Source organism: Drosophila novamexicana, unplaced genomic scaffold (genome assembly GCF_003285875.2).
Source record: "Drosophila novamexicana strain 15010-1031.04,08,12 unplaced genomic scaffold, DnovRS2.1 tig00000008-arrow-pilon, whole genome shotgun sequence".
In the NCBI taxonomy this organism is placed as follows: domain Eukaryota; kingdom Metazoa; phylum Arthropoda; class Insecta; order Diptera; family Drosophilidae; genus Drosophila; species Drosophila novamexicana.
The window spans coordinates 2761746-2788793 of record NW_020824765.1 but is presented as its reverse complement, the minus strand read 5'-3'; the positions used below and the strand labels follow the sequence as shown (position 1 = coordinate 2788793).

At 37.1% G+C, this 27048-nt stretch overlaps 4 protein-coding genes across 7 annotated transcripts in view; 1 reads left to right on the top strand and 3 right to left on the bottom strand.

The window, feature by feature from the left end:
* Positions 1-18106, bottom strand: part of LOC115771306 (solute carrier family 12 member 6) — a 32666-nt gene extending 14560 nt beyond the window's left edge. For 3 of the 4 annotated variants that reach the window (XM_030716949.1, XM_030716987.1, XM_030717002.1), the window contains exon 1: positions 18090-18106. In XM_030716949.1, coding sequence (XP_030572809.1) covers positions 18090-18091 — 2 coding nt within the window. In that variant the 5' untranslated portion in view covers positions 18092-18106. Of the gene's footprint in view, positions 1-12024; positions 12104-18089 lie in introns of those variants that run through there. The other variant, XM_030716959.1, reaches the window with a different exon arrangement.
* On the top strand, positions 13995-18033 carry LOC115771347 (WD repeat-containing protein 47). The gene is made up of 5 exons (XM_030717020.1): positions 13995-14064; positions 16487-16644; positions 16709-17105; positions 17164-17384; positions 17642-18033. Exons 1-5 carry the CDS (start codon positions 14029-14031, stop codon positions 17865-17867), a joined length of 1038 nt encoding a protein of 345 aa, XP_030572880.1. The 5' UTR covers positions 13995-14028; the 3' UTR covers positions 17868-18033.
* A 269-nt stretch (positions 18107-18375) lies between the features above and the next one.
* LOC115762523 (digestive organ expansion factor homolog) lies at positions 18376-21371 on the bottom strand. Its single transcript, XM_030704787.1, has 3 exons — positions 21055-21371; positions 20320-20991; positions 18376-19765 (listed from the first exon to the last, which is right to left on the bottom strand). The coding sequence occupies exons 1-3, from the start codon at positions 21284-21286 to the stop codon at positions 18636-18638; spliced, it is 2034 nt and encodes a 677-aa protein (XP_030560647.1). The 5' UTR covers positions 21287-21371; the 3' UTR covers positions 18376-18635.
* Positions 21372-22357: 986 nt separating this feature from the next.
* LOC115761868 (probable transaldolase) lies at positions 22358-25197 on the bottom strand. Its single transcript, XM_030703871.1, has 3 exons — positions 25062-25197; positions 23587-23710; positions 22358-23251 (listed from the first exon to the last, which is right to left on the bottom strand). Exons 1-3 carry the CDS (start codon positions 25156-25158, stop codon positions 22477-22479), a joined length of 996 nt encoding a protein of 331 aa, XP_030559731.1. The 5' UTR covers positions 25159-25197; the 3' UTR covers positions 22358-22476.
* Positions 25198-27048: the final 1851 nt, after the last annotated feature.

Sequence of the window (27048 nt, the reverse complement as noted above, 5' to 3'; positions counted from 1 at the left end):
CGGTGTCGAGATTTGAATGCCAGATTAATCTAGAGGGAAAACCATGAAGAAAAATCCAAACTTCGTGAAAATCGGATGAGATTTGGCCGATATATGGGGGTGGTAATTTTTGACCCATGTCTAGATACGAATCTTAGGGTAAGATTTGGACATGAATTTCGACCAAAAAATCGGTGTCGAGATTTGAATGCCAGATTAATCTAGAGTGAAAATCATGAAGAAAAAGCCAAACTTTGTGAAAATCGGATGAGATTTGACTGAGTTATGGGGGTGGTAAATTTTGACCCATGTCTAGATACGAATCTTAGGGTAAGATTTGGACATGAATTTCGACCAAAAAATCGGTGTCGAGATTTGAATGCCAGATTAATCTAGAGGGAAAACCATGAAGAAAAATCCAAACTTCGTGAAAATCGGATGAAATTTGGCCGAGATATGGGGGTGGTAAATTTTGACCAATGTCTATATACGAATCTTGGGGTAAGATTTGGACATGAATTTCGACTAAAAAATCGGTGTCGAGATTTGAATGCCAGATTAATCTAGAGTGAAAATCATGAAGAAAAAGCCAAACTTTGTGAAAATCTGATGAGATTTGACTGAGTTATGGGGGTGGTAAATTTTGACCCATGTCTAGATACGAATCTTAGGGTAAGATTTGGACATGAATTTCGACCAAAAAATCGGTGTCGAGATTTGAATGCCAGATTAATCTAGAGGGAAAACCATGAGGAAAAATCCAAACTTCGTGAAAATCGGATGAGATTTGGCCGAGATATGGGGGTGGTAAATTTTGACCAATGTCTATATACGAATCTTGGGGTAAGATTTGGACATGAATTTCGACTAAAAAATCGGTGTCGAGATTTGAATGCCAGATTAATCTAGAGTGAAAATGATGAAGAAAAAGCCAAACTTCGTGAAAATCGGATGAGATTTGGCCGAGATATGGGGGTGGTAAATTTTGACCAATGTCTAAATACGAATCTTGGGGTAAGATTTGGACATGAATTTCGACTAAAAAATCGGTGTCGAGATTTGAATGCCAGATTAATCTAGAGGGAAAACCATGAAGAAAAATCCAAACTTCGTGAAAATCGGATGAGATTTGGCCGATATATGGGGGTGGTAATTTTTGACCCATGTCTAGATACGAATCTTAGGGTAAGATTTGGACATGAATTTCGACCAAAAAATCGGTGTCGAGATTTGAATGCCAGATTAATCTAGAGGGAAAACCATGAAGAAAAATCCAAACTTCGTGAAAATCGGATGAGATTTGGCCGAGATATGGGGGTGGTAAATTTTGACCAATGTCTATATACGAATCTTGGGGTAAGATTTGGACATGAATTTCGACTAAAAAATCGGTGTCGAGATTTGAATGCCAGATTAATCTAGAGTGAAAATCATGAAGAAAAAGCCAAACTTTGTGAAAATCGGATGAGATTTGACTGAGTTATGGGGGTGGTAAATTTTGACCCATGTCTAGATACGAATCTTAGGGTAAGATTTGGACATGAATTTCGACCAAAAAATCGGTGTCGAGATTTGAATGCCAGATTAATCTAGAGGGAAAACCATGAAGAAAAATCCAAACTTCGTGAAAATCGGATGAGATTTGGCCGAGATATGGGGGTGGTAAATTTTGACCAATGTCTATATACGAATCTTGGGGTAAGATTTGGACATGAATTTCGACTAAAAAATCGGTGTCGAGATTTGAATGCCAGATTAATCTAGAGTGAAAATCATGAAGAAAAAGCCAAACTTTGTGAAAATCGGATGAGATTTGACTGAGTTATGGGGGTGGTAAATTTTGACCCATGTCTAGATACGAATCTTAGGGTAAGATTTGGACATGAATTTCGACCAAAAAATCGGTGTCGAGATTTGAATGCCAGATTAATCTAGAGGGAAAACCATGAAGAAAAATCCAAACTTCGTGAAAATCGGATGAAATTTGGCCGAGATATGGGGGTGGTAAATTTTGACCAATGTCTATATACGAATCTTGGGGTAAGATTTGGACATGAATTTCGACTAAAAAATCGGTGTCGAGATTTGAATGCCAGATTAATCTAGAGTGAAAATCATGAAGAAAAAGCCAAACTTTGTGAAAATCTGATGAGATTTGACTGAGTTATGGGGGTGGTAAATTTTGACCCATGTCTAGATACGAATCTTAGGGTAAGATTTGGACATGAATTTCGACCAAAAAATCGGTGTCGAGATTTGAATGCCAGATTAATCTAGAGGGAAAACCATGAGGAAAAATCCAAACTTCGTGAAAATCGGATGAGATTTGGCCGAGATATGGGGGTGGTAAATTTTGACCAATGTCTATATACGAATCTTGGGGTAAGATTTGGACATGAATTTCGACTAAAAAATCGGTGTCGAGATTTGAATGCCAGATTAATCTAGAAGGAAAACCATGAAGAAAAATCCAAACTTCGTGAAAATCGGATGAGATTTGGCCGATATATGGGGGTGGTAAATTTTGACCAATGTCTAAATACGAATCTTGGGGTAAGATTTGGACATGAATTTCGACCAAAAAATCGGTGTCGAGATTTGAATGCCAGATTAATCTAGAGGGAAAACCATGAAGAAAAATCCAAACTTCGTGAAAATCGGATGAGATTTGGCCGATATATGGGGGTGGTAATTTTTGACCCATGTCTAGATACGAATCTTAGGGTAAGATTTGGACATGAATTTCGACCAAAAAATCGGTGTCGAGATTTGAATGCCAGATTAATCTAGAGGGAAAACCATGAAGAAAAATCCAAACTTCGTGAAAATCGGATGAGATTTGGCCGAGATATGGGGGTGGTAAATTTTGACCAATGTCTATATACGAATCTTGGGGTAAGATTTGGACATGAATTTCGACTAAAAAATCGGTGTCGAGATTTGAATGCCAGATTAATCTAGAGTGAAAATCATGAAGAAAAAGCCAAACTTTGTGAAAATCGGATGAGATTTGACTGAGTTATGGGGGTGGTAAATTTTGACCCATGTCTAGATACGAATCTTAGGGTAAGATTTGGACATGAATTTCGACCAAAAAATCGGTGTCGAGATTTGAATGCCAGATTAATCTAGAGGGAAAACCATGAAGAAAAATCCAAACTTCGTGAAAATCGGATGAAATTTGGCCGAGATATGGGGGTGGTAAATTTTGACCAATGTCTATATACGAATCTTGGGGTAAGATTTGGACATGAATTTCGACTAAAAAATCGGTGTCGAGATTTGAATGCCAGATTAATCTAGAGTGAAAATCATGAAGAAAAAGCCAAACTTTGTGAAAATCTGATGAGATTTGACTGAGTTATGGGGGTGGTAAATTTTGACCCATGTCTAGATACGAATCTTAGGGTAAGATTTGGACATGAATTTCGACCAAAAAATCGGTGTCGAGATTTGAATGCCAGATTAATCTAGAGGGAAAACCATGAGGAAAAATCCAAACTTCGTGAAAATCGGATGAGATTTGGCCGAGATATGGGGGTGGTAAATTTTGACCAATGTCTATATACGAATCTTGGGGTAAGATTTGGACATGAATTTCGACTAAAAAATCGGTGTCGAGATTTGAATGCCAGATTAATCTAGAGTGAAAATGATGAAGAAAAAGCCAAACTTCGTGAAAATCGGATGAGATTTGGCCGAGATATGGGGGTGGTAAATTTTGACCAATGTCTAAATACGAATCTTGGGGTAAGATTTGGACATGAATTTCGACTAAAAAATCGGTGTCGAGATTTGAATGCCAGATTAATCTAGAGGGAAAACCATGAAGAAAAATCCAAACTTCGTGAAAATCGGATGAGATTTGGCCGAGATATGGGGGTGGTAATTTTTGACCCATGTCTAGATACGAATCTTAGGGTAAGATTTGGACATGAATTTCGACTAAAAAATCGGTGTCGAGATTTGAATGCCAGATTAATCTAGAGTGAAAATCATGAAGAAAAAGCCAAACTTTGTGAAAATCTGATGAGATTTGACTGAGTTATGGGGTGGTAAATTTTGACCCATGTCTAGATACGAATCTTAGGGTAAGATTTGGACATGAATTTCGACCAAAAAATCGGTGTCGAGATTTGAATGCCAGATTAATCTAGAGGGAAAACCGTGAGGAAAAATCCAAACTTCGTGAAAATCGGATGAGATTTGGCCGAGATATGGGGGTGGTAAATTTTGACCAATGTCTATATACGAATCTTGGGGTAAGATTTGGACATGAATTTCGACTAAAAAATCGGTGTCGAGATTTGAATGTCAGATTAATCTAGAGTGAAAATGATGAAGAAAAAGCCAAACTTCGTGAAAATCGGATGAGATTTGGCCGAGATATGGGGGTGGTAAATTTTGACCAATGTCTAAATACGAATCTTGGGGTAAGATTTGGACATGAATTTCGACTAAAAAATCGGTGTCGAGATTTGAATGCCAGATTAATCTAGAGGGAAAACCATGAAGAAAAATCCAAACTTCGTGAAAATCGGATGAGATTTGGCCGAGATATGGGGGTGGTAATTTTTGACCCATGTCTAGATACGAATCTTAGGGTAAGATTTGGACATGAATTTCGACTAAAAAATCGGTGTCGAGATTTGAATGCCAGATTAATCTAGAGTGAAAATCATGAAGAAAAAGCCAAACTTTGTGAAAATCTGATGAGATTTGCCTGAGTTATGGGGGTGGTAAATTTTGACCCATGTCTAGATACGAATCTTAGGGTAAGATTTGGACATGAATTTCGACTAAAAAATCGGTGTCGAGATTTGAATGCCAGATTAATCTAGAGGGAAAACCATGAAGAAAAATCCAAACTTCGTGAAAATCGGATGAGATTTGGCCGATATATGGGGGTGGTAAATTTTGACCAATGTCTAAATACGAATCTTGGGGTAAGATTTGGACATGAATTTCGACTAAAAAATCGGTGTCGAGATTTGAATGCCAGATTAATCTAGAGGGAAAACCATGAAGAAAAATCCAAACTTCGTGAAAATCGGATGAGATTTGGCCGAGATATGGGGGTGGTAATTTTTGACCCATGTCTAGATACAAATCTTAGGGTAAGATTTGGACATGAATTTCGACCAAAAAATCGGTGTCGAGATTTGAATGCCAGATTAATCTAGAGGGAAAACCATGAAGAAAAATCCAAACTTCGTGAAAATCGGATGAGATTTGGCCGAGATATGGGGGTGGTAATTTTTGACCCATGTCTAGATACGAATCTTAGGGTAAGATTTGGACATGAATTTCGACTAAAAAATCGGTGTCGAGATTTGAATGCCAGATTAATCTAGAGTGAAAATCATGAAGAAAACGCCAAACTTCGTGAAAATCGGATGAGATTTGGCCGAGGTATGGGGGTGGTAAATTTTGACCAATGTCTAAATACGAATCTTGGGGTAAGATTTGAACATGAATTTCGACTAAAAAATCGGTGTCGAGATTTGAATGCCAGATTAATCTAGAGGGAAAACAATGAAGAAAAATCCAAACTTCGTGAAAATCGGATGAGATTTGGCCGAGATATGGGGGTGGTAATTTTTGACCCATGTCTAGATACGAATCTTAGGGTAAGATTTGGACATGAATTTCGACTAAAAAATCGGTGTCGAGATTTGAATGCCAGATTAATCTAGAGTGAAAATCATGAAGAAAACGCCAAACTTTGTGAAAATCTGATGAGATTTGACTGAGTTATGGGGTGGTAAATTTTGACCCATGTCTAGATACGAATCTTAGGGTAAGATTTGGACATGAATTTCGACCAAAAAATCGGTGTCGAGATTTGAATGCCAGATTAATCTAGAGGGAAAACCATGAGGAAAAATCCAAACTTCGTGAAAATCGGATGAGATTTGGCCGAGATATGGGGGTGGTAAATTTTGACCAATGTCTATATACGAATCTTGGGGTAAGATTTGGACATGAATTTCGACTAAAAAATCGGTGTCGAGATTTGAATGCCAGATTAATCTAGAGTGAAAATGATGAAGAAAAAGCCAAACTTCGTGAAAATCGGATGAGATTTGGCCGAGATATGGGGGTGGTAAATTTTGACCAATGTCTAAATACGAATCTTGGGGTAAGATTTGGACATGAATTTCGACTAAAAAATCGGTGTCGAGATTTGAATGCCAGATTAATCTAGAGGGAAAACCATGAAGAAAAATCCAAACTTCGTGAAAATCGGATGAGATTTGGCCGAGATATGGGGGTGGTAATTTTTGACCCATGTCTAGATACGAATCTTAGGGTAAGATTTGGACATAAATTTCGACTAAAAAATCGGTGTCGAGATTTGAATGCCAGATTAATCTAGAGTGAAAATCATGAAGAAAAAGCCAAACTTTGTGAAAATCTGATGAGATTTGCCTGAGTTATGGGGGTGGTAAATTTTGACCCATGTCTAGATACGAATCTTAGGGTAAGATTTGGACATGAATTTCGACTAAAAAATCGGTGTCGAGATTTGAATGCCAGATTAATCTAGAGGGAAAACCATGAAGAAAAATCCAAACTTCGTGAAAATCGGATGAGATTTGGCCGATATATGGGGGTGGTAAATTTTGACCAATGTCTAAATACGAATCTTGGGGTAAGATTTGGACATGAATTTCGACTAAAAAATCGGTGTCGAGATTTGAATGCCAGATTAATCTAGAGGGCAAACCATGAAGAAAAATCCAAACTTCGTGAAAATCGGATGAGATTTGGCCGAGATATGGGGGTGGTAATTTTTGACCCATGTCTAGGTACAAATCTTAGGGTAAGATTTGGACATGAATTTCGACTAAAAAATCGGTGTCGAGATTTGAATGCCAGATTAATCTAGAGGGAAAACCATGAAGAAAAATCCAAACTTCGTGAAAATCGGATGAGATTTGGCCGAGATATGGGGGTGGTAATTTTTGACCCATGTCTAGATACGAATCTTAGGGTAAGATTTGGACATAAATTTCGACTAAAAAATCGGTGTCGAGATTTGAATGCCAGATTAATCTAGAGTGAAAATCATGAAGAAAAAGCCAAACTTTGTGAAAATCTGATGAGATTTGCCTGAGTTATGGGGGTGGTAAATTTTGACCCATGTCTAGATACGAATCTTAGGGTAAGATTTGGACATGAATTTCGACTAAAAAATCGGTGTCGAGATTTGAATGCCAGATTAATCTAGAGGGAAAACCATGAAGAAAAATCCAAACTTCGTGAAAATCGGATGAGATTTGGCCGATATATGGGGGTGGTAAATTTTGACCAATGTCTAAATACGAATCTTGGGGTAAGATTTGGACATGAATTTCGACTAAAAAATCGGTGTCGAGATTTGAATGCCAGATTAATCTAGAGGGCAAACCATGAAGAAAAATCCAAACTTCGTGAAAATCGGATGAGATTTGGCCGAGATATGGGGGTGGTAATTTTTGACCCATGTCTAGGTACAAATCTTAGGGTAAGATTTGGACATGAATTTCGACCAAAAAATCGGTGTCGAGATTTGAATGCCAGATTAATCTAGAGGGAAAACCATGAAGAAAAATCCAAACTTCGTGAAAATCGGATGAGATTTGGCCGAGATATGGGGGTGGTAAATTTTGACCAATGTCTATATACGAATCTTGGGGTAAGATTTGGACATGAATTTCGACTAAAAAATCGGTGTCGAGATTTGAATGCCAGATTAATCTAGAGTGAAAATCATGAAGAAAAAGCCAAACTTTGTGAAAATCGGATGAGATTTGACTGAGTTATGGGGGTGGTAAATTTTGACCCATGTCTAGATACGAATCTTAGGGTAAGATTTGGACATGAATTTCGACCAAAAAATCGGTGTCGAGATTTGAATGCCAGATTAATCTAGAGGGAAAACCATGAAGAAAAATCCAAACTTCGTGAAAATCGGATGAGATTTGGCCGATATATGGGGGTGGTAAATTTTGACCAATGTCTAAATACGAATCTTGGGGTAAGATTTGGACATGAATTTCGACTAAAAAATCGGTGTCGAGATTTGAATGCCAGATTAATCTAGAGGGAAAACCATGAAGAAAAAGCCAAACTTTGTGAAAATCGGATGAGATTTGACTGAGTTATGGGGGTGGTAAATTTTGACCCATGTCTAGATACGAATCTTAGGGTAAGATTTGGACATGAATTTCGACCAAAAAATCGGTGTCGAGATTTGAATGCCAGATTAATCTAGAGGGAAAACCATGAAGAAAAATCCAAACTTCGTGAAAATCGGATGAGATTTGGCCGATATATGGGGGTGGTAAATTTTGACCAATGTCTAAATACGAATCTTGGGGTAAGATTTGGACATGAATTTCGACTAAAAAATCGGTGTCGAGATTTGAATGCCAGATTAATCTAGAGGGAAAACCATGAAGAAAAATCCAAACTTCGTGAAAATCGGATGAGATTTGGCCGAGATATGGGGGTGGTAAATTTTGACCAATGTCTATATACGAATCTTGGGGTAAGATTTGGACATGAATTTCGACTAAAAAATCGGTGTCGAGATTTGAATGCCAGATTAACCTAGAGTGAAAATCATGAAGAAAAAACCAAACTTCGTGAAAATCGGATGAGATTTGGCCGAGATATGGGGGTGGTAAATTTTGACCAATGTCTATATACGAATCTTGGGGTAAGATTTGGACATGAATTTCGACTAAAAAATCGGTGTCGAGATTTGAATGCCAGATTAATCTAGAGTGAAAATCATGAAGAAAAAGCCAAACTTCGTGAAAATCGGATGAGATTTGGCCGAGATATGGGGGTGGTAAATTTTGACCAATGTCTATATACGAATCTTGGGGTAAGATTTGGACATGAATTTCGACCAAAAAATCGGTGTCGAGATTTGAATGCCAGATTAATCTAGAGGGAAACCCATGAAGAAAAATCCAAACTTCGTGAAAATCGGATGAGATTTGGCCGAGATATGGGGGTGGTAATTTTTGACCCATGTCTAGATACGAATCTTAGGGTAAGATTTGGACATGAATTTCGACCAAAAAATCGGTGTCGAGATTTGAATGCCAGATTAATCTAGAGGGAAAACCATGAAGAAAAATACAAACTTCGTGAAAATCGGATGAGATTTGGCCGAGATATGGGGGTGGTAAATTTTGACCAATGTCTATATACGAATCTTGGGGTAAGATTTGGACATGAATTTCGACTAAAAAATCGGTGTCGAGATTTGAATGCCAGATTAATCTAGAGAGAAAATCATGAAGAAAAAGCCAAACTTTGTGAAAATCGGATGAGATTTGACTGAGTTATGGGGGTGGTAAATTTTGACCCATGTCTAGATACGAATCTTAGGGTAAGATTTGGACATGAATTTCGACCAAAAAATCGGTGTCGAGATTTGAATGCCAGATTAATCTAGAGGGAAAACCATGAAGAAAAATCCAAACTTCGTGAAAATCGGATGAGATTTGGCCGATATATGGGGGTGGTAAATTTTGACCAATGTCTAAATACGAATCTTGGGGTAAGATTTGGACATGAATTTCGACTAAAAAATCGGTGTCGAGATTTGAATGCCAGATTAATCTAGAGTGAAAATCATGAAGAAAAAGCCAAACTTCGTGAAAATCGGATGAGATTTGGCCGAGATATGGGGGTGGTAAATTTTGACCAATGTCTATATACGAATCTTGGGGTAAGATTTGGACATGAATTTCGACCAAAAAATCGGTGTCGAGATTTGAATGCCAGATTAATCTAGAGGGAAAACCATGAAGAAAAATCCAAACTTCGTGAAAATCGGATGAGATTTGGCCGAGATATGGGGGTGGTAATTTTTGACCCATGTCTAGATACGAATCTTAGGGTAAGATTTGGACATGAATTTCGACCAAAAAATCGGTGTCGAGATTTGAATGCCAGATTAATCTAGAGTGAAAATCATGAAGAAAAAGCCAAACTTTGTGAAAATCGGATGAGATTTGACTGAGTTATGGGGGTGGTAAATTTTGACCCATGTCTAGATACGAATCTTAGGGTAAGATTTGGACATGAATTTCGACCAAAAAATCGGTGTCGAGATTTGAATGCCAGATTAATCTAGAGGGAAAACCATGAAGAAAAATCCAAACTTCGTGAAAATCGGATGAGATTTGGCCGAGATATGGGGGTGGTAAATTTTGACCAATGTCTATATACGAATCTTGGGGTAAGATTTGGACATGAATTTCGACTAAAAAATCGGTGTCGAGATTTGAATGCCAGATTAATCTAGAGTGAAAATCATGAAGAAAAAGCCAAACTTTGTGAAAATCGGATGAGATTTGACTGAGTTATGGGGGTGGTAAATTTTGACCCATGTCTAGAAACGAATCTTAGGGTAAGATTTGGACATGAATTTCGACCAAAAAATCGGTGTCGAGATTTGAATGCCAGATTAATCTAGAGGGAAAACCATGAAGAAAAATCCAAACTTCGTGAAAATCGGATGAGATTTGGCCGAGATATGGGGGTGGTAATTTTTGACCCATGTCTATATACGAATCTTGGAATTTATGCAAAATCTTATTTACATCGGACTACTATATCATAAGCTGCCATAGGAACGATCGGTCGAAAATGAAGTTGTACAAACAACTTTGGGTACCTGACGTACAGAAAATGAATGGATAGTTTTTTTTATAACTTATAAATCGACTTTTTTTAAATCGAATATTATTACCGAAGCGTAAAAGAATCGCCCCTCCGCTGATGCTTGAAAATATATAATAACTTTAGAGCATGTTCTTTAATTAGTCTTCTGGTGGGAATCTTGAAGCCGCAAAATAAACTTTTGTTTATTTAACCTTTGACCTGCATTTTCCTTCCAAGAGCGATCAAATTTGCGAAAAAGTATCAAATTAATTCCTCCCCTTGATCTTTAAAAATGAGTTCGCAAACTTTCCAAAATCGCTGAAACACGATTTCATAATATTCTTATGTAGGAATTAGCAAATATGTTTAAATCATATCAAACAAACGCTTTTATGTATGGAGATATTATGTAATATATACTTTGTGTAGAATGGAGTTGACCTATTTTTTTCTATCTTTTTTAGAGGGTTCTTCTAACAACTTTCTCACGAAATCTGAAGGCGACGTCTTTGCCACCATAAAATGTTTATCTTCTTGAATTGTATCAACATCTGATATATGGATCATATGGATATCTCCAACTGTCCATTTCACCACAAACTAGTTTCTCAGCTGTAAAGTTATTATCATGAAACTTTCAATACGTTTGGTCACTCTGTTTTAGGAAGAACAAGCACCGGAACCGGCCGGATCAAATCATTTCATTATATAAAGATGCCAAAGATCCATTCCAAATTTAGTTATTGCTTCTTAAGATATCTTGGCAAGACGAGGAATGTCTCTGACATATAAACAAATTCTTATCAGAATCCGACAACCACAACACAACACAGCCAAAATAGCTGTAAATTCCTGTGTTGCACATTTTCTTGGCTTTTCAAGTGTTGTTCACCGATGTTTACAATTATTTTATCTTCGTGCAATTGTTGTGTATATCCATGCATTTGTCTGTATGTATGTATGTACGTAGACAAATATATATTGAACTTGCATGGGCTTTAACTTTAAATTATTAAATTCCTATAGATTTAATAAAATGCGGCATGATGATGAAACACACGCATTTTTCGACATAAAGTAAACATTTTGTAATACTTTTTATCTCATCGAACAGTTAAATTACTTCATACAAATGCATGTTATCATATACACATGTACATACATATGTATGTACATATGCACCAAAATACACACACACATATATATTCAGCCCGAAATAAATCGACTGAATAAAACAAAATTGGACTTCCACAAACTTATCTTCATGCCTATATTTATATGTATATGTATGTATGTATGTAAGTATGTGTATGTATGTATGTATTACTTGTACCATACGCAAACGAGCTTTTGTATTTGGAAAATTGTATTTACTTGAGTAAACGCTTTCTTTCAAGGTTACCGATTCCCGAAAAATGTACTAAGTGTCTTTAATATTAATGATAAACTATCAGCTTTGTTGGTTTTTTTATTTTACTACTATATTGTGAACTTTTCCATTGTACGAATAAAATTAAACTATCATATTGAAGGCGCATGAGTAACAGAAACCAATTTTCTACTGTATATAATTTGGAGCCGCAAGTTGGCGGAAATACTGTTGTATTAATGAAAAAAGTAACTGAAAACCTATTTAGCGTATTAAGTATGGATACCGAACATATTTTAGAAAAAACCTTAAGAGAATACATATACATATATGTATATACAAATGTATATACATATATACAGACTTCTATGCTGTGTGTATGCATACATATATGTACGTACATTTAAAACCGAGGCATTTGTAAGCGCATATGTAAGGTTTAAATATATATATATATATAATATCTGTAAGCGCACATATATATATTTATAAATATGTATATATTTACATATATGTATATACGCAATATACTTACACACATATATATATTTATATATATGTATATACGTCTACATAGTATGTCCAAACTCAATATTCTTATATGTACATATATATATATGTACATACATATATATAAATTTTTTAATATATATATGTATATATATATTCATATATATTACGATCAGCTCGCGCTACGATCTCATTTGCTTTAAGAGTAATAAAAATAAGTTAAAACATAAAATTTTCTGAATTGAACTCGAACCCTTTATAGAATTCAATAAGGAGACGCATGAATATGTGAGCTCTTCAAACCTACAAGATTTGCTCAAAGAACAGGATTTCGATATTGAGTTTTATCGACTGCTTGGAAACAGGGAAAGTTATCGATTAATATCAGTATGTCACGGCATAAAAACGGGAAGACTGCGACTTGTCTGCCAAAGAGGCGACAGGGCTGTCACGCCAAGTCGACAACTTTTTTTAGTCAAACGTGGACTGGAGAGGCAACAGCTCTGTCGCTTCTGCCATCCACTTGAACAATTGACACCGCCAGAACAGCAGAACTTTCGCGGTATTGATCTCCACTAATCGCGTCGGTAATATTAATCCGCGAAATTGAGTTTTAAAGACTTCTATCCACTTGACGCGAAACGGGAGTGAAATGAAAATTTCATGACCGTCTTATATTTTGTTTCCACTGCACGCGAATAATGAAATCGTATTGCCATTGCGTTCTGATATCAAGTACATGGCGAATAAAGCTCTGTTATTGACTCAAATCCCGCTGACGGACGTTATATTTATGCTACGATATTTCGCGTAATAATTGGAAAATAAGAAATTGAAAAGAGCGCACTGAGAATAAATGCAGGTATATAGTACATTCAGAAAAGGGTTGAATGCATTAATTCTGCAGATTACTAAAAAGCATAGTACGGGCAATTATGTTTATATAGGATATTTATTTCTCGCACATTGTGCGAATGCCTGTGACAGGTTAGAGGTAGCATCTCCGAAAGCTCGTCTGTGTGTTTGCCCGTTTGCCTGTATAAGAACGCGTGGATCTCAGAGATAAAAGAACGTTAGATCCTGCTTTCAAGATGTTTTCACCACACTCAGTTTATACAAGCTTCAATTTCTATGTCTACATTATTTTTACTTCAGACTATCCGAATTCTCATTAAAAGTTTTTTAGCATGGAAATTTGCCTAAAATTGCGGTTATCGGAATACTCTGCGGAAGGTGTTACAAAAATGTCAAAAAACAGCGATGAGAGTCTGAGTCAAGAAATATGCTACACGAGAAAATATGCTGCTTTGGTGCCCTAACAGACTACAATTCCCCGAAAGTGCTTTATGAAAAACAACATCCGTATTGGATATTACCATTTATTGAAAAGTTTGCAACTGAGTAAAAAATATACTTCTAACAAATTTTATATTACATTTAATATCTAGTTAATATATATATATATAAATATATATATTTAATTTAATTGCCTAATATTAATGAATATTAATAAAACGGAGACTAACATGAGAGAGGTAAGTAAAATGTGATACAAAACAAAAAATGTGTATTTAGCTCAGGTGTTGTATTTTATTGATGCACTTTCAATGAATATCTTACAAGTTGTAGTCCGCTTGTATTTACGCGTCAATCTAAGGGACTATACATTTAAAAAATAGGAAATTTTTACTTGCGAATTGCGTATATACAAGTGAGAGTTATATTGACAAAAGCGCCTGGCTAGGAGATACTTCATTCAACCAAATATGGTGGCGTGGAGTGGGCGAAAGCGCGGTGGCTAAAAAAAAATAGATATCAATATATCTTAGATAGATAGATGTCTAAATATATTGCCAGTTACACACATTTGCACAAAACCACTTGCTTCAGAATACAAAAAGTAAGAGGCCCTATTTGGGAGTTCCCGACTAAGGGATACCCTAAACCCTCTTCTACGAACACGAAATGCTGCTCGCGTGTGTACATTTGTACAGAAACTCTTGCAATTTGCGCCAGCTACCGCAAACACGTGTCAATATAATCACATTTTCTTTAATAACTTTTCTGTTTCTTAATTGATGTTTGATGTATTCAAAAAGCTGCATATAATTTTGGTGACTCTGACTCTTAAAATCTAAGGGATTTTCTCAAAAATAGTACTTCGATTGCTTGAAAAGGGGGTAAGTTATCGATTATCGAAAACCAACTCGTACTAAAAATTTCTGTAGCTCTTAAAGGAATTTAGATCCTTGCTACCTGTCTCGTCAATATGTGTCCGGCCGGCTTGAATTATTTGCTCTTGAACTTCTGGCAGACTTTACAAGACTTCACCTACTTGGCAGCGTCGCGGAACATACCCGGCAAATCTCGACACGGCTTTCCTCACGCCTTGATGTCCGGGCGTTGGAACATCATTTTATTACGGCAATTCCCCCTGCCGATGACCAATAGTCACACTTAGTTTGGCCCATTTTCTTCAACTTCTCTGTGAACTTGGCGGGTTCTTCCGCGACCCATTTGCAGGGTGACTTGGTCACCGCAGCTTGTTGGCAGGTCTCTAGAGGATGCCTGGATAGTGTATCAGCAACGACATTGAACTTCCCTCGTCGGTCGTGGACATCGAACTAGAATTGTTGCAATTCCAGTGCAATTCCTCCCCGAAGGGCTCCCAGTCCAGTTAAGCCATTTGAGTTCCAGACGATCTATTATCACGTCGAAATGGTCCCCCTCCAGGTAGCAGCGCTAGACACTCTTCTTGGTTGCCGGGTAGTTCATCTCAGCCTTCAGCAAGTTCCGACTCGCGTATGCTATTGAACGCTCCTGCCCTTCTATCGTCTGCGTCAGCATTGCACCGAGGCAATATCTATTCGCGTCAGTGTGCAAGACGAATTTGGCGGATAACTTTGGACAAGCCAACAAAGGGGCAGTCGTCAAGTAATCCTTCAATTGACGCAATGCCTCCTCCTGTTCCTCACCCTATGACTATTCTTTATGAGCCCTTTCAGCGGGTGCATCTGTCGCGAAGTTAAACACGAAACACCTGTACTACGACGCTGCCCTCAACCGGCAGAATACGTCCCTCGGATTCTCGTCGTGTTGTTCTCGTGTCGCCCCAGTCATCACTATACCGTCCAGGTAGGCAAACGCTTGAGGCTCCATCTCCTTCCCTATTACCGTGTCCACCGATCGCAAGAAGGGACCGTGATTGCCGTGCATTACATACTATCGGGTGTTATCGGTATATGCCAATCCGGGCTTCAGATCTAGGGTAGAGATGATTGTGCATTGTGCTGCCGGTGGTCGATGCACAAGCGCCACTCGCCAGTCTTTTTCTTGACTAAGACGATTGGGTGACTGTGCGTTTTACGCGACGGCTCGATGCCACCCGCCTGGATCGGCTCATCTAATTGATCGTTGATCACCCTCTGCATGGCCACGTCGCGTCGCCTTTTGGGCTCCACGTGCACACGTGCCTCGTGTCCTTCCCATTCAGTTGTCGAGCAGGCACTCCCTTTCCCTGACGGCCTTCTCTCGGTACGCTAATCACCACAGGCCCCACGATTGGTCCCACCACATTCACAGGACCAGTTTGGCATTGCCGCAACGTATTGTGGTGCCCATAACACACAAGAAATACATCCCTAGGACGATAGAGGGCATGATGAGCATGCTGATCTGTCACACAAATGCGACAAACCGGCCACCGTCCACCTTCAATGGGTACCCTATTAGCGGATCACATACGTGTCGGCGTCGACCCGATCCTGGATTAAGCGAAGCCGTTGCGTTTTTCGCGTCCGCGAGGACAAAGTTCCGGGGAACTTGTTCAGTTATACAAATTAAATATCTTTCAGGGTACCCCTAGTCGAGAACTTCCGACTGGAACCTCTTCTTTACTTTCTATTTATCAGTCTCACATTATTATAATTTCGTGTGATTTGTTTTACTATTGTTTAGAGGGATAAAGACAGCTCACATTTTGTAGCTGTTACTTCCATATCAGACTCACAAGCTATTCGAAGCGTGGATTTTCACCCCGATGGACAACACTATGCGGTCGGGTCGAACTCAAAAACCTTTCGAATATGTCAATACCCCCAAATATCCAAGCTAAGGTAATATATATTCTGTTAACCTAATAACTGTTATAATTATAATCACTTATAACCAAATCGCTAGACAAGATCAACATTTTTACCCTCCATCCGTCTTGTGCAAACGGACAAAACACCATAGAGGCTCGATATATTGCATATGCTGGTCAGCGGATGGTGAACTTGTTGCAACCGGGTCAAACGACAAAACCATAAAATATATGAGGTTTAGCAAAGATACTAATCAACTGGTTGGACAGGAAGTTGAGCTCAATATGCATGATGGAACTGTTAGGGATATGTGTTTTCTGGACAATTCTTCATCAAAATCACGATTGCTTGCTAGCGGAGGTGCTGGCGACTGTAAAATCTACGTGACAGACTGTATGACGGGCATGCCGACACAGGTGTTTAGTGGACATTCTGGACATATTTCATCACTCTATAGTTGGAACAATACAACGTTCGTATCTGGATCTCAGGTAATTTTTAAATTTGAATCCATACTAAAGACATGTTGACATGAAAAATAACCGACAGGATCAAACAATACGCTTTTGGGACATTCGATCAAATGGTGTCGTCAACTCGTTTGATGAATACAAGACCGACGCTTTTCAAAAGTCCCCTGTAACAGCGGTTTGTGTAGACCCGACAGGGCGACTACTTGTTTCAGGACACGCAGATAGCGCTTGTGTGCTTTACGACATCCGTGGAAATAGGCTTATACAACGGTTCTATCCACACAGCGCAGAAATAAGGTAAGCGATCCAAAAATAATTGAGTCGGTAGAATCCGACTTAGGGAATCCCTGAACTTGTTCTACCAAAACCTAATGCAGCACGCGCTAGACGCTAATTTGCTTGCGCATTACAATTTTTACAACTTTCTTGAGTCGAGATTTGCTCCAAAAACAGGAATTCGATATCGACTTTTATCGATTGCTTGAAACGGAGCAATTTTACAATTTAAGAAAATGTGCATTTAAATTTCAAATTTGTATCTCTTTTTTTTTTAGATGCATACGCTTTTCTCCTTCTGCTTATTATATGCTCACATGTAGCTATGATAATTCCATAAGACTTACGGATTTGCAAGGTGATCTTGCAAGTGACCTCGCATCTGTAGTTGTAGCAAAGCACAAAGACAAGGCTATTACAATAAGATGGCATCCAACCGAATTTTCGTTTATTTCAACATCAGCGGACAAAACTGCAACACTATGGGCCTTACCTCAATCCTAAATTATTAAAAATCCCTAACGTTAATATTATAATATTTATTAAGATATAATACGAATTAAATAATAATATGTTAACGTAATTATCAAATTTATTTAAAACCCATTCATATATAAGGTATTTATGTATTCTAGTATTGTTTTTAATAGCGGTTTGAGTGTATCATTTATGTTTTATCGATAAATCTAAATTAAATTAAAGTATATCAATGAAGGGACTACTTACATGCTCTCTTTTAATTCTTACGAAGCATTTCGTTGTTGTTGTTGTTGATTTTATTCTACCGCTGCCATCGGCGGAGACGGTTTATGCCGCGTCAGTTGTTTGTTGTTGTAAAAGTTTTCCAGTAGCTGCCGTGTGTGGGTACGTTGTACACAGCTTCAGCTGTTGTTGCGATTTTTATTTAGCTATCAAGCCGTCGGAGGTGGCGTTGTATGCTGCTACATATGTTGTTGAGTAAATCCGGATTGTGTTATAGCCTATGTTGGGCACCAACTAAAAAGGTTTAGGGTCTCGTAGGAATCGACTGGTTTATTGTCTATAATTCAACTATAACTAAATAACATAATTCCTTATAATGTAAGCTGGTCCTACTCCCTAACAGCTTTGAAATTGTGCCTCGTTCATGGTGTTGTTTTTTTTTTAAACTTTTGTTGCCGCGCAATGTCCTAAAAAGCCGCTGACAGTGCATTACATTGCGCCACTTATGCGTGCTTGATGAGTGACCCGTTCTTGTAGGTTATTGTCCATCTTCATGTTGTGGCGTTATTCTTATTGCGAGAATATGTATGAATTTTTGCTGCCTGCCGTTAATTTACACGCATTCGCATTTCCAATTATATTACTTAAACTTAGTAAATCAAATTTGGTGTACAAGACTTTGACACTCATGTTATCCTGTAAGCCATCTCGTGGGTTTTGATTAATTTCCAGCATTAAATTTAACAATTCAGAGTAAAAATGAGGAAAATTTGGCGGTTGATAGAATATTAAATGGCGAACTCCTTTGATTCGCGTGCGTCGAAAGAAGTGACCTCTCTCAGAGTAAAGCATTATTGGTGCACCACTGTGAAAGAAAATGTCTCTCGCTCGGGATATTTTTTCTTTCTTTGTATATTCACTTATTTGAACAAAATTGATCATCTCTTTTTTAAAGTGATTTCTTAAACGAACGTAGTCAAAATAGCTGGGCACATACAGCAGGCAATGAGAGAACCCCGTTTTTGTAAATTGCGGAAGAACATGTCGTACGAAATATTGAAAGCGATCTTCCAAAGCAGACTCCACGCTTGAGCAATCAATACGTTGATAAACCTGTTTGACTGGCGTCAGTACATTGCACATATCACCATGTTCAATCGGATTAATAGTGCGCATTTTGCCTTGGTAGTTCTGGCATTTATTATTTATTATTCCGCGAAATTCTGGAAGCTCATGCGATGAGAAAAGTAGAGTTTGTCGATAGAACCGAGACGTCGCATCGAGACAATATGTCCGTAGGCGTTGACAATTGGTGGTAGGTAGCTTTTGCGGTTGCAGATGTAAATGATCTAGTACATAGAGAAGATTCTCCCAATTTTGCGCTATAAACAGCTCTGCCTGGTCAATAATGAGTATTTCAATTGAATTCAGAAAATCAAAGTCCTTATCCTTATCATTAATAAGCATACGTAATGCCAATGGGGAAGTAATTAAAATGTCCGATGCGCTTAAGTCGGAATACAAGGACATCGTTTTCTTGGTCAAACGAATACCAATTTTAAAGTTGTCATCAGTATTTCCGTTAAACGTTTTCTCATAATCAGCTGGTTTGGGATTTGTTTTTGGAAAGTATACAGTGTTTCCCGAAAATTCGTTAAGAAATCGATCGAACTTTGCAATCGGATGGCCAGCATTAGGATCTACAAAATTAAAATATAATAATAATAATATGTAAAACAAAATAAATTTTAATCTGAGAGAAAATGGCATTTGTTTGTAATTCTTATTTTAAACATATAATATTTTGTTATGAATTTTTTGACTTATAAAAGGAGATATCTCCGCCCTCAGAAAACATTCAGCGGATTTTTGCCAATTTACTACAGTTTAAAGGTCTTTAAAAATAGGTTTTAAATCTAATCGGAGAAAACATACAATTTCGCCCAAAAAAATTTCATTCTCATGTTCTATCGAGGAATCTTAAATACTTAAAAAAATGTGAAACACGTCTCAAATGAATTTTAATAGAGAGTCTCAGTAATGATTTGAATAAAATTATGCTGATATATATATACTTTAAGGTGTTGGAGATGCTTTCTTTTTTCTGTTAGACACATTGGCATAAAATCTCTTTGACCATTTTCAACGGGTCTGAGTTAAACATTTTATGTGAGGATCACTTCTGTATAGGTAATATGCCATTTTACCTCATTTTAAAATTGTATTTCTTGACGTTTGTTTTATTTATACATACCCTTCTGATTCCCAAACAGCAGGTTTGCTATCATTTGTACTGTTTTCAGAGCGGATTCTCGAAATGGCAATACGATGAGGGCCTTCATTCGTGTCAGACCTTGATCCCTTACACTATCTGGTAATACAACCTCGCTGGGCAGCTCTTGTGGATTTTTGACCAGCTTTGCAATCGTTTCATTATTGCGTAAAATCAACGCTCTACTCTTTAATACATGATTAACTGTATGAATGCAATATACGTATCGAATCTGCTCCGCATTATCATGAGAGCGCTGAGGATAATAAAGGTCCAAGTAGCTATTCGCAATATGAAAGATTTCCGTCTGAAGAGCAGTTAGAGGATAGGAAATATTCGCAGCTAGGCGTGCTTGCACTTTCATTTGTTCAAGGTCTGCGGGTTTTAAAACTTCTGGAGGCTGCTTGCATATGCCATCCAGGCTAAGCAAAGTTTTTAAAAGTGGTTGTTCGATTTTGAAATGGCCAATTGCAGACCATTTACCTTTCAATTCTTTTGTGTGTTTCGAAAGTATTACAGTAACATCATCTGAGGTTAGTCCTATATTAAAGCGATTCGTGAACGAATTATTAAAGTTGGTGGCGTATATTTGTTCCTGATCCACATCGACATCTTTTTTTTTCTCTTGTATAACGGGTTCCTCTAATCCTTTAACTAAGGGAAATGAGAGGAGTATTTAATAGTCAGATAAGTGAATATTGCAAATGTTTTCCATACCTTTCTCTTCAAAACTACATCCACTTACAAGTTGCTCGTAAAACTGATTCTGATCTTTCAATAATGGTAAGAAGCCATCAGCAATTTTGGCTCCATCGTCAATAGCGTGTTGGAAATGACTTTCAATCCTATGCGCTTGTTCCATTTGCCGGCTTCTTTGTATAAAGCTGCTGTTCTTCAAACGTTTTTTATTCCCCCGTAAGGGACTCCGGTTAATCCGCTTCCCCTTCATTCTTATTTTTGCCTAAAACCTATCTATGTCTGACATTCAACATTTACCGCATAGTTTAAATAAGCGATATTTACTAAACACGCTACAAGTAACAAGTATCAAAAGTAACCACTTACTTACCCAATCTCTTAAAAGTAACCACTTACAACAACATTTAGCATTTAACATCTTCTGTCAAGATATTGGCACGGCGAAACAACATCTCTGAGAGAAGTTTCTATCCCATTGTGTTCCATAAAATAATTAACCAATTGTTTTATTTGCCATTCTGTCGCACTTATGATGTGTTATAAAAAATAAATGTGTTATTTTTACAAGTTATTAAAAACACATATATTAAATAAATTGTACAAATTGCACGTGAGTACGCAAGGGCACCACGCAAGCAAACGGCAACGCTCAATGAAATAGCGTCCATCACAGCAACTGTTTCGTCACAGCTGCTGGAATTTATATGAATTTCAAGTAATTAATTTAACAATTAATTTAAAATAAAAATCTTTGTGCCTTGAAATATAAATTTTATTCTTCATTTATAAATGTATGTAACAGACAATACGAGACATAGGTATGAACGCGGCGGCCTCAGATACTACTTATAAGCCTAGTTATCCTTAAATAAGAATCTTGTAGACCACAAGGAGTTGGCGACATCGTCAAAACGTACGACAGTGCCAAGCGAAACAACGTGACAGAAGTAGTAATACGTCCCGTCCAGTTTATGGCAATGTTCGAAGTGCCCTGTTACGAACTGCCAGGGGACTCACAACTCGCTTCGCTGTCAACCCAACTAAGCACTGCGTTCGGTAAATACAAGTCAAGAATATTGCTCTTCTGGATTTCGCATTTTGGTAAGCGAAGTTTACATCGTAAACTGAAACTCAACCACAGCTGTAGCTGTGGCTGGCTGTCGTTTCGATTTCTGCCTGCATCTAAGCAAAAACAGGACTACTTATAGTTAGCTAGCATAGCACTATTAATATCATCCAACACCCACCATACGCTTTGTTATATTCGAAACGAAAATATGAAAATCTACCAATAAATTAAAAAATTTATTTGTTTTTGCATACAAAAATAAAAAAGCTTTATTTTCAAATCATTTATAAACTTTTATGTCTTTAAAAGAGAATCGAAAGGAAAAGTTTGTTCAACTTTAAGTTTTTACATTGAATGTGCATGTTAGAAAATTATTTAAACAAGTTTTTTATTAAGTTTTCCAGTTTCACTGTATCTATAGCGAATTTCCGTATGCCCTCAGACAATTTATCAGTCGCCATGGCATCTTCATTAAGTAACCATCTGAATTGATTCTCATTTAAAGAAATCTGCTTAGTATCTTGGAGTTTAGCAGTGGCTACAGATAAAGCCGGTTTCAGTATCTCTTCATCATTTTCTAGATCTTTTAGTAAAGATGGACTGATCGTAAGCAGGTCACAGCCAGCTAATGCTTTAATTTCACCAGTATTTCTAAATGATGCACCCATTACCAATGTTTTATAGTCGAATTTCTTGTAGTAATTATAGATACTCGTAACCGAAATGACGCCTGGGTCGTCTTGAGGCTTAAAAGTCTTCGTATCTGTGTTAGCCACGTACCAATCCAATATACGACCCACAAACGGGGAGATTAGAGTAACACCAGCTTCAGCACAAGCAACCGCCTGAGCAAATGTAAATAGCAGTGTGAGATTGCAATGAACTCCATGTTCTTTTTCCAAAATTTCGGCAGCCTTTATACCTTCCCATGTGGAGGCAAGTTTAATTAAAATGCGCTCCTTTTCAATTCCAAAGGTGGCGTATAAATCAATCAATTTCAACGCCTTTTCCACGCTTTTCTTCGTATCAAACGACAGTCGCGCGTCTATTTCAGTAGATACCCTACCAGGCACAATTTTCAGAATTTCACACCCAAATAATACGCACAAGTAATCCATAGCTTCGGATACTTGATTTTCCAGCGATCTAAAAAAAAAAAAATAAATAAAAATTGTCAGAAATGTACTATAAAAGAGGCGGAATGAAGCATCGTCGACCCATAAGGCATGAACGCATCGATTTTAGAATCTATTAGAGCTTGAGACTTGAAATAAAAATATAACGAAAATTTTAAACAAATTGTGTATGTAAGTTAACTATTGGGGTGAAAGAGTTGGTTCTAATAATCTATTTCACTTAATGGAGAGAAAGATTTTGTTCCTATTCACGGTTCCATAAGTCAATATCAATATTTAAGAAATTTGAAATGATAATTAAGTTTAATATTGCTTTATATCTATAAATATTAAAATTCACATTACCCTTTCTTAGTTTTTCCATAATCGACGGCATTTTTTACTATGTATTGATAGCGGTCCATAGATGACGCAGACAAGATGAGGGATGGGTTAGTCGTGGCATCAGTAGGCTTATAGACATTTATGGCTAAAATTAAAAACAACATTATAAGATACAGATCCTTTAACAGTATATACTTTTTTTGTAAAGCTCCTCCAAGTGACAATATAAACACTAAGATCAGTAACGCTCAATCTTAGTATCTGGATTTTCCCACTTCAAACGAAGAGATGCCGACTGGCTTTTCGCTCTCCAGAAGCGAGCCGAATAAGTGTAAAGTCGCGGCTTGTTGCTGTGGTGATGAGCAACGAATTCAGTCGCCAGCCTGCCTTCAGCAAAGCTGCTCGATGGTACATTGAGCGAAAAAGTTTTTTGCATGCTATAAGTTAATCTTATATTACCCTAGAAACTTGCTAAATTGTAAAACAAAATTAGACATAATACATTTTTGTCCCATAGCACACTTTGTACCACAGCTATCTTCATACAATGAACCATGTAACCATGTACTTTTATTTTTGTACAGTGTATGCTGGTGAGAAGTTTTTGTATCAGCCAATGGCGTGCAAGCACCTATGTTTGCATGTGTGAATTATGCATGCATGGGTTGTAAAACTTCTAGCGCTGACCATGACCTACGTCAAGTTTGCATTCGCATATGTATGCATGTGTGTGAAAATCAGTATGCAAATATTTACATAATTTCTTCAAATTAATTTTAAATATAATTATTAATAATAAAAAATAATAAAATAATATACATTAAAAAAGAAGTTTCTGCTTTTGGATGCTATTAGCGAAGTAATAATAATAATATACATATTAAATAAATTTTATAAATATTATCATCGGCTTAAGAGGTACTGCTTTTAAACCAAGCCAAACTTAGTACAGAACATACATACATGCACACACGCACACACACACACGCACACACACACACACGCACACGTTACTTATCTCAATGTTTACATTCACTTTGGTCATAGAAAGTCAGAGTCACCTTCGAATCACTTTGATTTGAACTTCATATGTTTATAAACTAAAATCGCATATATACATATGTATATCAATATGTCTCTAATGCATGTATATGGAGTACGGTTGTATTTAATAAAAACACTGAGCCCCTGAAGTTCAAATAAAAGTTAAAGTCGAAGGTGAGTCTGACTTTTGGTAAGCATAAGTACATATGTACATACATTTACGTATGTACATATAGAAATAAAATGAATGTCATAAATGTTTTCTGTTTAAAATAATAAAATACAACAAACTTAACCTTTTAAATATGTACATATGCACGTACACTTATAGCCACATTAACATAGATTAACAAATTGATATTTAAAAACGACATTAAAATGATAAATACTTATAGGCTTTAAACAGTACGTAATTCATAAATGTATGCGTGATAATTATTTAACAAATTTACCATCAAAATCGCCGGTATCAGCAACAATGGTTGTTAAATTTTTAAGCTGTTCCAAAGCCGACATTTTCCTCTTTTTTATCACACGATCACTTCCCATTGCCCAACCAACTGAATGAAGTGTCTGTGGCTAAAAATATCGATGGTAATCTTCCTTTCATCGATTCTTACCCTAAAGTAATCGATGATTTTTCATTTGCTATGTTCCAATTCCGCTTCCAAGGTACATTTGGTCCACTTTGACTATCGAAAGTTGACAATATGAAAACATAATAATAGACTTCTGATAGGATTATAACTTAAGTTTAAGCTTTGTCCATTTGACAAGGCATGGCTTTTAAATTTAGCCTACCTGTCCTGTTATAGCCGATATAAACTGCTGATACTTGGCAAAACTAATAAAACATATAATGAAAAAAAAAAATTCCATCGTTCCAATTAAATTTATTTTAATAATTAAAATAAAACAAACATATTTGTTATTCTTTTTTTCTGTTTTCCTTTGGTTTTCTTGAATAAAAAACCACTTAATTCAAATTGGACCAATTCCATCGTTCCAACTAATCGAAATTGCTGAAATAAAATAAACCATTTTTTTATCTGTTTCTCCTCTGTTATCCAAGTCCGAGGCTCTTTAGGGCTGACTTTTCGTTCCATCAACACAGCACAGAATATGAAAATTTCTTTCCCTCCGTTAAAAAACTTTTCGTCATCAACCGTTAAAGACCAATTGCCCCGTCCAATGCTGCTTGACAGCACTCTAGGGAACTCCCGCATAAATTCTGTGATTTGGGATAACCTTCTAGTTTACATGTGTGCCTCTAAGCTACCCAAGCTTACGCGTTCGCTGTGGGAACAGTGGTTGCCCAACAAGATTGACATCTCGTCGGCACGCAATCCGACATATGCGGCTCGCCATGGATACCATCTTCGGTGGGATCCTGACTTTCCCTGTAGTTAAGTCGAATGCCGAGAAAATTTCGTCCTTTTCACAAGGATTTCGGTTAGCCCCGAACCACTTTTAGATGATCGTCTCACTAGGTTTCGGGAATCAAGAATCTTTCTTTTACTCCGAGCCGATTTCTTGAAGATTGCAGAATCTAGCCTTGCGAAGACTCTTTGTATATGCTGGAAAGCAGATCGCCAGGCTGTTCGATTCAGCGGGATGGTTAGCTCCATTCGTGGTCCATGCCAAAATATTCATGCAAGCCAAAATTTTCTGGCTTCATGATCTGGGCTGGGACCAATCCTTGCCAAGCCAAAACCACCAGAGGTCCGATTTTTGCCACTGCTGGACGACGGGAATTTATTCCTGAGCATCGATTTGGCTATAGGAACCAAACTTTTCAAGTTGCGTTGAATCAATCAGCTCGATAATTAAAGAAATAAATCTTTTTTCTAACGACGTATCCCTAACTGAAGCTTATGCTATATAACTTCGAATATGTTTCTCTATCTTCTACAATCAAGAAATATCAATAAGCAATACATACATACCTTGAAACATATTCGTTTAAGGAATATTAGTTTCCAAAACATCTTTTCTAAACTTACAGCTCTTTGGGGAAAAATAAAATAAATAACTGGTAGTTTACACAAAACCTGCTGATTCAGGCATTACCAATCTGTTCGCAAACTCAGCTACTCCTCTAGGTATAATTAATATCAGCCTTATCCTCATCAGCGTAGATCTACAACGACTAACCTTCTTGAGTTATATAATGGGTTTAAGAAGGTAAGGCTAAAGGCTAAAGGCTAAGAAGTTATGCCTTCTCAGCTTTCCAGTCAATCTTTTGAACTACATCTCTGAGTATTTGCGTAACAGACCCAAAAAGTAACCAACCTGTTTAATATATTGCTTTCTATAGAAGGCTTCCTCAAAAAGTTTCTTACACCCTTGATCGAGCGTGTCAACAGTATCAGCAATGAAGTTAATGATCTTAAATTTAACTTCGACTGTCTGATAATACAACCGTGGTGAATAATTAAT